Source organism: Diaphorina citri, unplaced genomic scaffold (assembly GCF_000475195.1).
Source record: "Diaphorina citri unplaced genomic scaffold, Diaci psyllid genome assembly version 1.1 scaffold233, whole genome shotgun sequence".
Taxonomy (NCBI): Eukaryota; Metazoa; Arthropoda; class Insecta; order Hemiptera; family Psyllidae; genus Diaphorina; species Diaphorina citri.
In genome coordinates, this window is record NW_007377670.1 from 28,383 (window position 1) to 44,472 (window position 16,090).

General features: G+C 36.5%; 2 protein-coding genes across 2 annotated transcripts in view; one reads left to right on the forward strand and one right to left on the reverse strand.

Annotated features, from left to right (window-relative positions):
* Positions 1–319: 319 nt before the first annotated feature.
* LOC113466238 (nucleolar protein 58-like) lies at positions 320–9,660 on the reverse strand. The gene is made up of 2 exons (XM_026821459.1): positions 8,890–9,660; positions 320–537 (listed from the first exon to the last, which is right to left on the reverse strand). Exons 1-2 carry the CDS (start codon positions 9,575–9,577, stop codon positions 320–322), a joined length of 906 nt encoding a protein of 301 aa, XP_026677260.1. The 5' UTR covers positions 9,578–9,660.
* A 1,886-nt stretch (positions 9,661–11,546) lies between these two features.
* Positions 11,547–16,090, forward strand: part of LOC103506396 (ABC transporter G family member 9) — a 96,145-nt gene continuing 91,601 nt past the window's right edge. The window contains exon 1 of the mRNA XM_008470778.3: positions 11,547–11,790. Coding sequence (XP_008469000.2) covers positions 11,681–11,790 — 110 coding nt within the window. The 5' untranslated portion in view covers positions 11,547–11,680. The remainder of the gene's footprint in view (positions 11,791–16,090) is intronic.

Genomic DNA, 16,090 nt, shown 5'->3' on the forward strand with positions numbered 1-16,090 from the left:
ACCTACCTCTCTTCGAAATGCTCAAATTTATCAATATTAATTTTATAGTTAAAAGAGAGTTGATTAGAAAGAAATAAAGATGGAGGGACACGTGGTAAGTTATTGTTGAAAAAGGAGGGAATGTGATAAAATATTACCTACCTCTCTTCTCCTCTCTTCTCTCTCTCTCTCTTTCTCGTTATCAGTAAAGACAATGTTATCAGTTGGGATTAGGAGATTAGTACTAAGGAAGTCTCAAAGTCAAGAATTGAAGTTTTTGAAAAACTCAAGGCCCCTGTGTCTCGTGATTTCGTTGGGTGGAAAGCTTAGGTCCATTGAGCTAAATATTGGTCGCACCTCTGTAGGACTCTACCCAGACGTCCCAAGTGTCTATGCACATTGTTCTTCTGTAAATACTTCTGAACGTATCCAAATCCAAGACATAATCGATACTCACTAAACCTTTACTGTCTGCCTTGTGTTGGCCTTTGTGAGGTTTTACTCGCTTTTTACTTCTTTTAACACGTTGCTTTTGTTTCTGATCTCCCTGATCACTTGGTTTCTTCAGCATAGATTGTTCTTGCTGATCTTGCAATGCTACCATCGATTGCCTCTTGATGACTAAATTTGATGTTTTGATCTTGAATATGCTGTCCTACTGATTGTCCATTATTGATCAAGTTAGAGAACTTGTTGATGCAAAACTATCAAATCTGTTCTTGAAAGAGCGCTAGAAAATCTCAGGATAACTAGCTAACCTAAATAATTTAGCTGGGATTTGAACCCATACATTTGGGATTAGATTACTTTTTTTTGCATTCCTGAACCAGAAAAAAATTGCCAATCATGGACAGTAATTTATTGGTTGTCATACCCACTTAGCCAATAAAAATAATCTCTATTGAAAATATGTAACTAGCTCCAGGTAAAATCAGTTGGTAATTTTTTTGATCTTGAATATGCTGTCCTACTGATTGTCCATTATTGATCAAGTTAGAGAACTTGTTGATGCAAAACTATCAAATCTGTTCTTGAAAGAGCGCTAGGAAATCTCAGGATAACTAGCTAACCTAAATAATTTAGCTGGGATTTGAACCCATACATTTGGGATTAGATTACTTTTTTTTGCATTCCTGAACCAGAAAAAAATTGCCAATCATGGACAGTAATTTATTGGTTGTCATACCCACTTAGCCAATAAAAATAATCTCTATTGAAAATATGTAACTAGCTCCAGGTAAAATCAGTTGGTAATTTTTACCAACAAAAAAATATCATGATTCATGATCAAATATTAAGAGAGAGAGAGGGGGAGAGAGAGAGAGAGAGAAATGCAACAAAGTCGTTGGTAGATTTATCTTAGAAGTAGGGTGGGTATGTGACCTGAAGACGTTTTGACAACTAGTGATTAAAAAACTAAATGAAATTTTAGCCAGCACAGTTCAAATTTTAACAAGCTGGGCCCGTCCCTCCGCGAATTTTTTAGCCCGTAGTTTATTCGATCGTGATTGAAGAAAATCAGTACCTATGTACCTACGTAATTTGTTTAATATTCAGTTTATTATTATTCTTGATTTGATTTTTCGATTTTACTTTCATGTAATGATTTAAAATCCATGACAGAATGTTATGCTTCATTATACAGACATACCTACTTGCTATTATTAGAATATATTTTGAATCCTACTCATAACAGTCTTGGCTTTTTGGAGCTAATCCTCGAATGCACATTGATTAGAATAATAATAGATACCTAATAATATTTTGTGGCAATCAAACTTTAACCCGAATTCCATGGAATCAGTCTGAATTCACCTCTTAATAGAATGGTCAGGAATCTTGACAGAATGTTATGCTTCATTATACAGACATACCTACTTGCTATTATTAGAATATTTTGAATCCTACTCATAACAATCTTGGCTTTTTGGAGCTAATCCTCGAATGCACATTGATTAGAATAATAATAGGTACCTAATAATATTTTGTGGCAATCAAACTTTAACCCGAATTCCATGGAATCAGTCTGAATTCACCTCTGGATAGAATGGTCAGGAATGCCAATGACGGCGATTTTAATTTTAATTAAATTTATTACTTTTTACTTTCCTTTTATATTTCATTTTATTAATTTTTTTTGTACTGTATTTGATTATTGTTTGTGTTTGTTTAGTTTTAGTGTATTTTTTTTTCTATTGTCATTTTTGTAAAAAGAGTTAGTCCCGTAAATAAATAGGTAAATAAATAAAACATGAGGTACCTTTAGATCATTTTCGGGATAATACTTCCATTTTCATCAACTTTCCCATATCTATTGGATTTTTCGGTACCTTTAGATCATTTTCGGGATAATACTTCCATTTTTATCAACTTTCCCATATCTATTGGATTTTTCTTTTATGTGTAGGTAGGTAGGTACATACTTCTTACACAGACAAATACATTAGTGCTAGGTACTAATAGCTACACTGACAACAAAAGAGGTTGGAAGATGGGTCCAAGTTTTAATACCTTTCTCGAAGCAAATATTTATTTGAAACTTAAAACACAGCTACTCCATGGTTCGAAAACAGCTTAGTTCTGATTTTGATCCTTAAAGATAGGACCAGATCAGTGCCTACTTCCACAGCTGAATTTATTTTTTTCCTGTTCTACTTGTACCAGGACCAGGAATTCAATTTTGGATCTTCAGAGTGTGAAGCCAGTTTGATGACCGTCACTACTTTCAACTTTTTTCCCTACACAGACAAATACATTAGTGCTAGGCTACTAATGGCTACACTGACAACAAAAGAGGGTGGAAGATAGGTCCAAGTTTTAATACCTTTCTCGAAGCAAATATTTATTTGAAACTTGAAACACAGCTACTCCATGGTTCGAAAACAGCTTAGTTCTGATTTTGATCCTTAAAGATAGGACCAGATCAGTGCCTACTTCCAAAGCTGAATTTATTTTTTTCCTCGTCTACTTGTACCAGGACCAGGAATTCAATTTTGGATCTTCAGAGTGTGAAGCCAGTTTGATGACCGTCACTACTTTCAACTTTTTTCCTCCTAATGATGATGAGATATAGGCGCCATACATAAAACTCTCGACAAAACTTGAGGACCTCTCACTACCAAAGCTCAAACAGTTTCAAACCAGTGGTTTTCTCCTTCTATTCCTGAAAGTCCAATGTTTAGATAGCGGACGGATTTTGGTTGTTTTTCACAGATATGTACATAATTGTGTATCCGTCACTTTCCCAAGTGACTCGGAGAGTAAGATGTCAGAAAGTTGGTGAGCCCCATACCACAAAGAACTTTTCCCTCCAAAGTTTGCATATCAATTGCTGCTTCAATGCCTCACTTCAGTTGTTGTGAAGTTGACCATCTCGCATCAGATGTGGGCACTTTCGAGGAATAAGGTTCCACATCTCCACTAATATTTGTAGTTTAGGCATCTCCACTATTGACATTGGATCCACTGATTGGATTATTCGTAGGTGTTGTTTTGTTTACGCATACAACTAAATGCCCAAATTTATCAATATTAATTTTATGGTTAAAAGAGAGTAGATTAGAAAGAAATAAAGATGGAGGGACATGTGGTAAGTTATTGTTGAAAAAGGAGGGAATGTGATAAAATATTACCTACCTCTCCTCTCCTCTCTTCTCTCTTTCTCTTTCTCGTTATCAGTAAAGACAATGTTATCAGTTGGGATTAGGAGATTAGTACTAAGGAAGTCTCAAAGTCAAGAATTGAAGTTGGGTCTTTTACCCCAATGTCATGTAGGAAAGGAAAACACCAAGTTGAAAAGAATAGTCCGTAAATTATCCTATCTCTGAATGGTTTTTCCTTGGACGGTTTATAAAAATCTTCGAAGACCTATTTCATAGGACCACCATGAAGCAGTCTATTATTTTCCCATTTTTTCTTCAGTTTGTGACATAGGTACGTTATAGGTAAGTAGAAGTAGGTAAATTTAATCCCATTTCTAATAATGAACTTGACTTTACGTTTCTCGGTAGTCGGTATCTATTCTAGTAACTTACAGGGTGTAAATAACACCAATTTACCAACCAACCTTTGCCGAGTACCAATTCCATTCATTGGATCTTTTAGTAGGTATCTCTTTGGTACCTTTCCATATCTTCCCATTCTTAGCACACTTTTGACAGTCAAAGTTAGACTGACTCCGTCTAAAAGTACTCATCTTTGGACCCATCACTAAACATAGATGTTTAGAACATTTCTAATGAACTTGACTTTACGTTTCTCGGTAGTCGGTATCTATTCTAGTAACTTACAGGGTGTAAATAACACCAAGTTATCAACCCTTGTAAATAACACCAATTTACCAACCAACCTTTGCCAAGTACCAATTCCATTCATTGGATCTTTTAGTAGGTCATCTCTTTGGTACCTTTCCATATCTTCCCATTCTTAACACACTTTTGACAGTCAAAGTTAGACTGACTCCGTCTAAAAGTACTCATCTTTGGACCCATCACTAAACATAGATGTTTAGAACATTTAATAAAACATGAGGTACCTTTAGATCATTTTCGGGATAATACTTCCATTTTCATCAACTTTCCCATATCTATTGGATTTTTCTTTTATGTGTAGGTAGGTACATACTTCTTACACAGACAAATACATTAGTGCTAGGTACTGATGGCTACACTGACAACAAAAGAGGTTGGAAGATGGGTCCAAGTTTTAATACCTTTCTCGAAGCAAATATTTAGGTATTTGAAACTTGAAACACAGCTACTCCATGGTTCGAAAACAGCTTCGTTCTGATTTTGATCCTTAAAGATAGGACCAGATCAGTGCCTACTTCCACAGCTGAATTTATTTTTTTCCTCGTCTACCTGTACCAGGACCAGGAATTCAATTTTGGATCTTCAGAGTGTGAGGCCAGTTTGATGACCGTCACTACTTTCAACTTTTTTCCTCCTAATGATGATGAGATATAGGCGCCATACATAAAACTCTCGACAAAACGTCTTTGGTGGATTACCCACCTTTGTCCTGTTTACAGTTAGTCCTAAGATCTAGAAAACATTTATAAGATGACTGTCCAAGGACGATTCTTACGTTGATGGCTGTTCGGGGTCCACTAAGACCTATTAGGTAATATTGAGCTTTACCATCAACTCCCCATAATTTTCCCTCAAGGGAAACGATAACCTATTTTAAGCCTCTGTGTGTGTAGATCCAAAGGACCTCTCACTACCAAAGCTCAAACAGTTTCAAACCAGTGGTTTTTTCCTTCTATTCCTGAAAGTCCAATGTTTAGATAGCGGACGGGTTTTGGTTGTTTTGGAAGGGATTTTGGTTGTTTTTCACAGATATGTACATAATTGTGTATCCGTCACTTTCCGAAGTGACTCGGAGAGCGGTATGGCTATTGGGCATTTTATCAGGAAGTTGGGAAACATTACAAAGACAATCGAAGAACTAATTGAAATTCTTGGCATACTACCAGGGACTTCTGAGTACCGTAAAATCATACAAGAAGAGCCGCTATTACCACTTGAGCCCCAAGATAGAGGCTTTTTGAAAGAGCTCTGACAAACAATGTAAAGAGGTCTTTAAGAGCTCTCTAAAGAAACCTTTATCTCATCTCAAGTTATAATACGGTCCCAATTTGTATGCCTTTACGGTAGTTCTAGTATCCATTAGGATATGTAAAAAGTTTTTTTCTTTATCAAAATGACTATATGCTAGAAATTATTTGAATAAAAGCATTTAAACCATTCTGAGAGATTACGAAAGGGAAGGGATTTTGGTTGTTTTTCACAGATATGTACATAATTGTGTATCCGTCACTTTCCGAAGTGACTCGGAGAGTAAGATGTCAGAAAGTTGGTGAGCCCCATACCACAAAGAACTTTTCCCTCCAAAGTTTGCACATCAATTGCTGCTTCAATGCCTCACTTCAGTTGTTGTGAAGTTGACCATCTCGCATCAGATGTGGGCACTTTCGAGGAATAAGGTTCCAGACCTCTCGTCTCATCCAATTGTAGAAGCAACGTCGTTCACAACGGGTATTTAGTGGCATCCTCTATCTTTAGTGGCATCCTCTTTGGTGGCTATTAACATTAATATCTTTATTCTATTTATAATTTTATTTTCTCCATCCTTTTCAATGTTAAACCTATGTATGTACTTATGTTTGATGTAAATAAATGAGGCCTGTTTAAACTGTTGGCATAATGGGACTTTTTAGTCTTAGCCGACAGTATAAATAAGGTATATTAAATAAAATAAATAAATAAATAAATAAATATTTAAACGGGTGGCATTGTCAAATGCTGCTAGTAAGTACATAGTAACTATGTAGGTAGATATAAGTTGAATGCTTCAATAGCTCAACCAACTCACTGGAAATCCCGATCAGAGTAGTAAAAGGTATCTGAAAGATTTGTGACCTGAATACAGGTTTAATTCTACACACACAAAAAAGACGAAAACTTTTCTACGCACAGTTGGTAGTTTTTTTTTGCTGAAATCTTGATCGAGGTCACTTTCAAGGTCATTCGTTATCATTTTGAGCAACTTTTAGTTAATCGTATGTACACTCTCTCCATCGCTTACTCCTAAGCATGTGTAAAACAAGAAATGACGCGAGGATAAAATTAATAAATTAACTTTTTTTTGGGATAGGATAGAAATTATTAAAAAATTCTTGATAAAAATATTGGCCCTCTTGATCTACGAGCAGATTACATTAGAAAGAACAGGTGCAAAATCGAAAGAATCTGATCAGAAGAATTTTCATTGCAAAAAGTAAAAAGAAGTTTGTTCCCCTTTTACAACTTTTGTGGATCAGCCATATCTACTCGGTAAAGTTCCACAGTAGGTACTAGCCTAACATGGGCAAAAGATTCGGTAAGTATGTGAACATTTCTTTTTGTTTCGCGGTTTTTCCCATATTTGCGGAAACCGGGAAAGTGAAAATTCAAACCTTAAATACGTCCTCCTCCAAGATGAACGATATAAGGCAGGAAGGTTCCTATCGGACTGGCACATCACAGACCGCGGGTTCACAAGTCATGAACCAGGGTCCAGTGAACCACTGCTGAGATCTGAGATGACATAAACATGTTTTAATGCTTGGCTGAACATTAACATTATTTTAATCTCCCTTTTTTTGACCTCGATACGCAGAATCATGCATTGTACAGAAACTTCTCTCTCGCCTGGCGCTGTATCTAAACCATTATACTCCAAGCGAGGCACTTTCTATAGCGAAAGTAAGAAATTATAATATAGGCTATGCTCTTAACTTTCGGACTTTGAGACACTTGGGTGAGAAGTTATTATCACATAGACGCCATACCCTATAGGAACTGGGAAGAACTTTTCAATAGAAAACTTTGGGTTCAATGATCCCGTATGGAATGTTCTCATTGTCTTGTTATTTGAATCGCAACAACCTTTGTTATAAATGTTATAAGTTATAATGAGTGTAGGAGTTCTCGTTACACCGGCAAGCGGCATAAAAAGTCAAGATAGAAATAGGTACTGAGAGGTACAATTTTTTCCACTCCCATGGGTTGACAGGTTTACAAGGACTTGCACATATTACAAGTTTGTCAAAAAAGAAGCAAGAGAAGAGAGCAAAATTAGACTGAAACTTATTGTTAAGGAGAACAGTGAAGGGAGAGAGAGAGGGAAAGAGAATGAGAGGGAGAGAGACAGAAGTCAACAGCCGAATACAATAAGGATCACACCAGCACGTGGCTCTAGGTCTCCGCCATTCAGTTCCACATTTAGTAGAATTTCCCATCAGCACAATTAAAAAGACCACAAGGAGAGCTGTAGCACAATAATGAGAGCATTGTGTACTGCTATGACCTAATTTGAGTAACAAGTTTCATTGAGACACCGAGGCTTCTCAATTGACAAGGTAAGCTGTATAGGGATTGTGCAGGGGTTCCGGTTGTCCCATATTCGTCAGCAGTCTCTAGAATACTCTAGATAGCTGTCAGGAGCTCAGACTTATCACAGACTTGTCGGCTCGGTTAGTTTGTTAGAGAGCGGGAAATGTAGGAGTATTTGGTCAGAGTCGGAGTAACATTCAAGGACGGTCTAATCACTGTCCCTTACATTGCTGGAAAATGCAGCACAGTCAGCACACCAATGAAGAGGGAGGTAATAATAAATAATAATTATGTATATTTTTCAATAAATAGCTACTTCAATAACTCAATAATAACTTAATATCCTTGAACAGAGTAACAGAGTTTCAAGTGAAATTTCATTTTAACTTTTATAATCAACTTGAATCAAAAAGTTCACGTCAGCCAAGTTCTTCTGTTCTTCTTCTGAGGGTTCAGTTTTCATTAGGTAACAGAGTTTCAAGTGAAATCTCATTTTAACTTTTATAATCAACTTGAATCAAAAAGTTCACGTCAGCCAAGTTCTTCTGTTCTTCTTCTGAGGGTTCAGTTTTCATTATATGAATATGCTGTCCTACCGATTGTCCATTATTGATCAAATTAGAGAACTTGTTGATGCAAAACTATCAAATCTGTTCTTGAAAGAGCGCTAGGAAATCTCAGGATAACTAGCTAAGCTAAATAATTTAGCTGGGATTTGAACCCATACATTTGGGATTAGATTACTTTTTTTTTTGCATTCCTGAACCAGAAAAAAATTGCCAATCATGGACAGCAATTTATTGGTTGTCATACCCACTTAGCCAATAAAAATAATCTCTATTGAAAATATGTAACTAGCTCCAGGTAAAATCAGTTGGTAATTTGTAAATACTTCTGAACGTATCCAAATCCAAGACATAATCGATACTCACTAAACCTTTACTGTCTGCCTTATGTTGGCCTTTGTGAGGTTTTACTCGCTTTTTACTTCTTTTAACACGTTGCTTTTGTTTCTGATCTCCCTGATCACTTGGTTTCTTCACATCCCCAGCTTCATGTTGTTTGTGCTTCCGCTGAGGACTCTTTCTCTTTTTAGATTTTTTCTGTTTCGCATGTTTGTTTTTCTTGCTCTTTCCCTGGCCCCGCAGTTTCTTAAAATGCTGATAGATGTCTTTTATCACGACATATTCTTTATAGTCCTCAGGATCTTTGAGTTTTAGCAGGGCATCAAACTGATTATATTTGCATGGTCTCCTATATGTTTCAATTTCCACCAAGTCTTCTTTTTCATAGTTGGCAAATATTTTTCTCTGTATACGTTTATCAATGCCATCTCTAAAAATTATTTCATTCTCGTCAATTTCTTCTTCCTTTTGTTCTTTGGTTTCTTCGCCTTCTCCTGTATCAGCAAATGCTACTGTTTTTTCTTCTTTTTCAATAGGAATTGCTTCTTCGGATATAATAAACTCATCAAAATTCACTGAGGATTCGGAAGATTCTGATTCGGATTCTATTGCAGCAGGAGAGCCAGGGATATGGAATTCACAAGACGAAATGTCATCTTCATTGCCAGAACTACATGATTCATAAGCTATGAGATCATCGAGGAAATTATACCTGTCATCAGCAATGGAGAAGGGTGCCTTGCAATACCAAGATGGATACAAGAAGCTGTCTTCAGTCTTAGTTACTTTTGATGCATTGCTATCGGCGACAGACATTTTGATAAGGTCTCTACGTTTGTATTTGGAAATAAAATCTTACTTTGGTTGAGGCTTTATCGCCCGACAGCGGACGTTGAAATAATAACCTAGCTGTAATCTCTACGTTTGTATTTGGAAATAAAATCTTACTTTGGTTGAGGCTTTATCGCCCGACAGCGGACGTTGAAATAATAACCTAGCTGTATCAAGCCTCACCATTTGAATTGATCTTGAAGCCAGTCAGCAAAAATGAAGGACTGGGAATAGTGGGACATTGGGAACAGTAGCTACCATGTTTTCACAAGGGTGGTTGATCATATTACATATAGGCAAGTTTCAAGTTTTATGTTGCTGTTGGGTATTCCAGGAAATTCGGTGCTCAAACTCGTGAGAACAATTGAAGAACTGGTACTTTCTACGAAACAGAAAGGTGGCTAAACGCCCTCGGGACCTCAGGACTTGCCTCAAAAAAGAAATGATCGAGGCATACTCGTACATACCTTCAATTACAACTCCCATCTTCATTTATTGTCATGGGGTCAACAACATTACCTTTACAACATCAGCTTCAAGTATATTCGATACCTTCAATTACAACTCCCATCTTCATTTATTGTCATGGGGTCAACAAAATTACCTTTACAACATCAGCTTCAAGTATATTCGTTCTAGTTCCAATGTGAGAGTAATGATTTATTTGAACCGTAGATATCCTATGAGTATGGTGTATGGTACTTTATTGTAAGCCTAATGATCTGATATATCTCGTGTAGAGGTGCTTAGGTGCAGCCTGCAGCCAATATCTAGGTCAGCTCCAAGATGAAATCTCAGCACAGAAGAGGTGAAATCTTGGTGAAACAATGATTGAGCTGTGGGTGGAGAGACATCTCAGGCGATTTCTAGGCCACCAAATAACTCGTGTATGACTTTATGTCCTGTCATTATGACTCTATGTATAATTGTGTATCTCCAACAGAACTCTCTCTCTCTCTCTATTTTTCTCACTCTCTCTTCTTTTTTTGACAAGATTTTAAGTTTTTAGTTTCAAGACTTTCAAGCATTATCCAAGTATTTAGCTATGTACGAGTAGTTATCTACTTATTTCAGCTTAATTGGACAGCTTTTCTGGTTCTTTTCTGCTTCCTGCTGTCCAATTGTATTTGCCAAACTTTGTCTGGTTGTGACACTACCTATCTTGTGACTCAGGATCATATACGTACATCCAGTGTCTCTCCTCTTTCCCCTGGACTTTTCTCTGGTCAGGAATGCCAATGACGGCGATTTTAATTTTAATTAAATTTAAGCACCTACTCTTTATGCTTATGGATGGTTCTTTTCTGCTTCCTGCTGTCCAATTGTATTTGCCAAACTTTGTCTGGTTGTGACACTACCTATCTTGTGACTCAGGATCATATACGTACATCCAGTGTCTCTCCTCTTTCCCCTGGACTTTTCTCTCTATTCAGTCTATTCTTATTCTCTTATGTCTTTCCAACCCAGCGCGCGGCGCGGCAAAGTTTTTTTCCCCTGGACTTTTCTCCCTATTCAGTCTATTCTTATTCTCTTATTGTTCTTATAATATAAGATGTCTTTCCAACCCAGCGCGCGGCGCGGCAAAGTTTAAAACTTTGTAACGGATACCGAGAACAGCTGATTAGACTGTTGCTTCCAGTATATTGACGCTTATTCCGTTAGGAGCGCTACAGTGAAATATCTCGCCAGACCGCGGAGTTGGACTCTGCCATATCATAGTCATAGTTGTGACAAGCTTCTATCGCGCTGTTCCAAGTTCACATTATTTTCTTCCTTTCGACAATTTATTTTTACGTGGTGAAAACAGGAGAAGTTTCCATAAAAAACGTGTTCAATGAAATCGAAACCGAAGATTAATTTTTTTGCAAAAAATAGCTAAATTTTTTTTCGTTATTTAAAAAGAAATTCGAACTTTCCGTCTAAAATATTTTGTGTCAGTGCTTATTGCAAAAAATAGCTAAATTTTTTTTCGTTATTTAAAAAGAAATTCGAACTTTCCGTCTAAAATATTTTGTGTCAGTGCTTATTTATTTTTTCGTTTGAAAAAATTACGTATTTTCAGCTCCTGCTTTGGCCTGGGATAAGGTCATGATTATATCAAAAGATCTTTTCCTTTTGGGGAACCAAGACTACTTACGTCTCCCCAAGGACGAAAAACGTACCATGTGTCAGGCAGTTTCCTCTCCAGATAATAAAAGGTAATACATCTAGACTGACTTTTATTCCACTATCTTCATCTCTTTCTATGTTCTGTCTGATTTTTACCTTTCGAGTGGCAGGTACCTATATGATTTTAGAATTTCCAAAAAAATTTCCATCGATCTCGCAATTGATTAATTATTTAATTGGAACATTTCGAAGTGCTACTTTGTTATGCATTCAAAATCACTTGGTTTCCATCGATCTCGCAATTGATTAATTATTTAATTGGAACATTTCGAAGTGCTACTTTGTTATGCATTCAAAATCACTTGGAACGCGTACGATTTTTTAGAGACAAGCCTATTGCAGGGGTCAGGTAATTATGTACGTATGCTAGTCTACACTCCACTCCCTGCACTAGTTTTACTGTTCCAAGGATCTATCAGGCTAATAAAGAGCTGATTCTATTAGTTGTAATGGGTTCAATATACCAAAATTAGTGTCCGCCCTACACTTGGAGTTAGACCACGCTACGCCACTGTCCTTCCTAAACAATTTCCGAAATGTCCCCCTTTATTTACGTACACATATGTACGTTATAAAGACTCGTTACATTGAGTTGTCTATTACGTAATTCAACATAAATTACAATATGTACAAAGTGATGAAATGTAACCGATGACTTCTGAAAGGGTCCTTTTGTCAAAGGATCTGTTTTGTCACCTCCTGAAACTACATAAATAAGATTAGTTCTACTTGAAGACATGGCCCCCTTCCACCCAATTCTTTCATCTTGCGTAAGCAATGACGGGGTTTTCTGCCTGAACTGACCGTTTTATAACTGCCACCGGAATTCGTTTGAAAAGAAATCCATAAATATTTCAATTAAAATAGTGTCAACGTTTATTCTTTCTTATCTATTACCCTAATACTAGATAGGAAGTATTTTATTTCACACAAACTGACATTGATTGTGAACGGGTCCCAAATACAATACTTTTTCAGACCCTAACTTCTACTTCTTGATCCGGTTCCGAAGGACCAAAATATTCGAATAGAAAATGTTGTTGTGTTTAACATAGGGTTAGGGAGGAGAGACACTGGATGTATGATCCTGAGTCACAAGATAGGTAGTGTCACAACCAGACAAAGTTTGGCAAATACAATTGGCCAGCAGGAACCAGAAAAGAACTATCCATAAGCTTAATGCTGTCCAATTATAGCTGAAATAAGTAGATAACTACTCGTACATAGCTAAATACTTGGATAATGCTTGAAAGTGAGAGACACTGGATGTACGTATATGATCCTGAGTCACAAGATAGGTAGTGTCACAACCAGACAAAGTTTGGCAAATACAATTGGACAGCAGGAAGCAGAAAAGAACCATCCATAAGCTTCTTCCACTTTTCAACTTTTTTTCTCCTTGCTTTTCCATTTTTACCCATTTCGATCTTTCTGTCCTTCCACTCCTTCCCTTTTATAACGTTTCCTAGATCTCAATCTCTATTTTCTCGTCCTTCTTACAAGTAGACATCTACATTTAATGGAGTTTCTTTCTACTTATCCTTCCTAAACAATTTCCGAAATGTCCCCCTTAATTTATACGTTATAAAAACTCGTTACATTGAGTTGTCTAGTAATGTCTATTATGTAATTCAACATAAATTATGTATTATTATGTAATTACAAAGTGATGAAATGTAACCGATGACTTCTGAAAGGGTTCTTTTGTCAAAGGATCTGTTTTGTCACCTCCTGAAACTACATAAATAAGATTAGTTCTACATGAAGACATGGCCCCCTTCCGCCCAATTCTTTCATCTTGCTTAAGCAATGACGGGGTTTTCTGCCTGAACTGACCGTTTTATAACTGCCACCGGAATTCGTTTGAAAATAAATCCATAAATATTTCAATTAAAATAGTGTCAACGTTTATTCTTTCTTATCTATTACCCTAATACTAGATAGGAAGTATTTTATTTCAATCTTGCGTAAGCAATGACGGGGTTTTCTGCCTGAACTGACCGTCTTATAACTGCCACCGGAATTCGTTTGAAAAGAAATCCATAAATATTTCAATTAAAATAGTGTCAACCGTTTATTCTTATCTATTACCCTAATACTAGATAGGAAGTATTTTATTTCACACAAACTGACATTGATTGTGAACGGGTCCCAAATACAATACTTTTTCAGACCCTAACTTCTACTTCTTGATCCGGTTCGGAAGGACCAAAATATTCGAATAGAAAATGTTGTTGTGTTTAACATGTCGAAATGTTTGGTAACAAATTGCTTTAGAATCAGAGAGTTCAATATACAAAAAGTGAGAGGCTGAGGCTTTTACCTGGTCTCAAGATTAATACACTCTCGCCTTATCAATCCTAATCAGTGATAACGGTACTCTCTTTCTCCACACTATGATATATGGCCTTTAGCTACCCGGGCTATCTTTTTAACGCTCTAATAGCGCTCGTTCCACAAAACTACCAGGCACTACCCGCTACGTGAGAAATACTTATGGCAACATGATGGAGAGGTTCAGGCAAGAAGACTTCAGTCTCTTTTGCCACGTTTCTTGCATTTTGTCAAATTTATTTCCCGCTCGTTCCAGCAGTGTGTCTTTTGAAATGTGTAAATTCCCTTTAACACCTTTAAGTTGTACTTTGGTACTTGCATGAAATATCGATGGAGGGTAATTTATTTATTTTTTCTTTACACTTCGTAAATAATTTTATTACTTGTTGGTAATAAACACCGATTTCAATAACAAATAAAACTATAAATAGTTCTGTTTTGAAAATTAAACCAGATACATACGCCATTAGTTCATTAGCCTAGGTAGATTAGGTACCTATACCTACTGCTAAAATCGGTAGGTAACAAACAACATTAATGTACGCACATAACACCTGATGGAAATTTTGACTCATACCAAATTTGAATAAGTGTTTAGTGTCAAAATTGTGGTTTGTTCACCACAAGAATCAATAGTGCCTCTGACGTATCAATAAAATTGTGAACATTCATATACTGATGTAGAGGTACATAATGTATATTTGTATTTCAAGCAACAATATTTGTAGGAGTTTCAAAAGTAGCTTCGTTTTTCATGCAAAAAAATTCTCTCGTTGCATAGAGGAGAGAGAAAAATTGTCTCTGAACAATTTGGCAACATAGAAGTGTCTAGATGAAGTAACTCAGTGGAGGCAAAGTAACCTCTATGTAGATTGTAGATAATATCTATTGTATTTTGTAATTGTTAAGTCCTCACTATCTACAAAATCTTTAACCTTCTTAGATCATTAAACCCATCATACGCCTTATTAGAAGAAGTGTGTCTAAGAACGTATAAATAAAATTATGCAACAGTATCTAGATTAAGTAACTCAGTGGAGGCAAAGTAACCTCTATGTAGATTGTAGATAATATCTATTGTATTTTGTAATTGTTAAGTCCTCAAACAAGGAGCTAGAGTAAGTAACCCTCAAGGAATTCTTGCAGAGTCTTTAGACTTTTATCTAAAGCTGTGTTCACAACTCCACACATAGTCGACGCCGTCGATCGACGTCGACTGAGATATCTTTGGGGGGTCTATCTCATCTTTAAATTAGTCCAACAATGACTCCTACTATACAGACCCACTTTACTATTGCGCCAAATGATCCTATTTTCAATAGGTTAGTATTGCTGTGTTCACAACTCCACATCATATAGTCGACGCCGTCGATCGACGTCGTCTGAGATATCTTTGGGGTGTCTATCTAATCTTTAAATTAGTCCAACAATGACTCCTACTATACAGACCCACTTTACTATTGCGCCAAATGATCCTATTTTCAATAGGTTAGTATTCCTGTGTTCACAACTTCACACATAGTCGACGCCGTCGATCGACGTCGACTGAGATATCTTTGGGGTGTCTATCTCATCTTTAAATCAGTCCAACAATGACTCCTACTATACAGAATACAGACCCACTTTACTATTGCGCCAAATGATCCTATTTTCAATAGGTTAGTATTGTTCCCACAGTATGTGTGTTGATAGATTCATTTTCCTCTTTCATGTACAAATATTTTGCCAACATTACTACGGATCGAAATAGATAACGGGTCAACCATATTACATGTCTGGTGAAAATCTCCCCATCACGCCATGTAAGACCAAGTTCATATTATTACCATGACAACCAAGTTGATTCGCACCCAACAGGTCCTAATGGCCACTCGGTTACTTGGTTTATTCAGACTACATTTCCAAAACAAAACGTGATATTTTTTGGTTTTTTGTTATAATAATAATGTCTTGATTGTTGAACTTCAACATTGTCTGAAATTGGTAGACTGTATA

Excerpts from the sequence above, each read along its gene's own strand:
- LOC113466238 (XM_026821459.1), bottom strand. The coding sequence starts at position 9,577 with ATGTCTGTCGCCGATAGCAATGCATCAAAAGTAACTAAGACTGAAGAC. Across the intron at positions 538-8,889 it reads AGCTGGGGATGTGAAGAAAC|CAAGTGATCAGGGAGATCAG; the intron begins CAAGTGATCAGG and ends TGCTGAAGAAAC.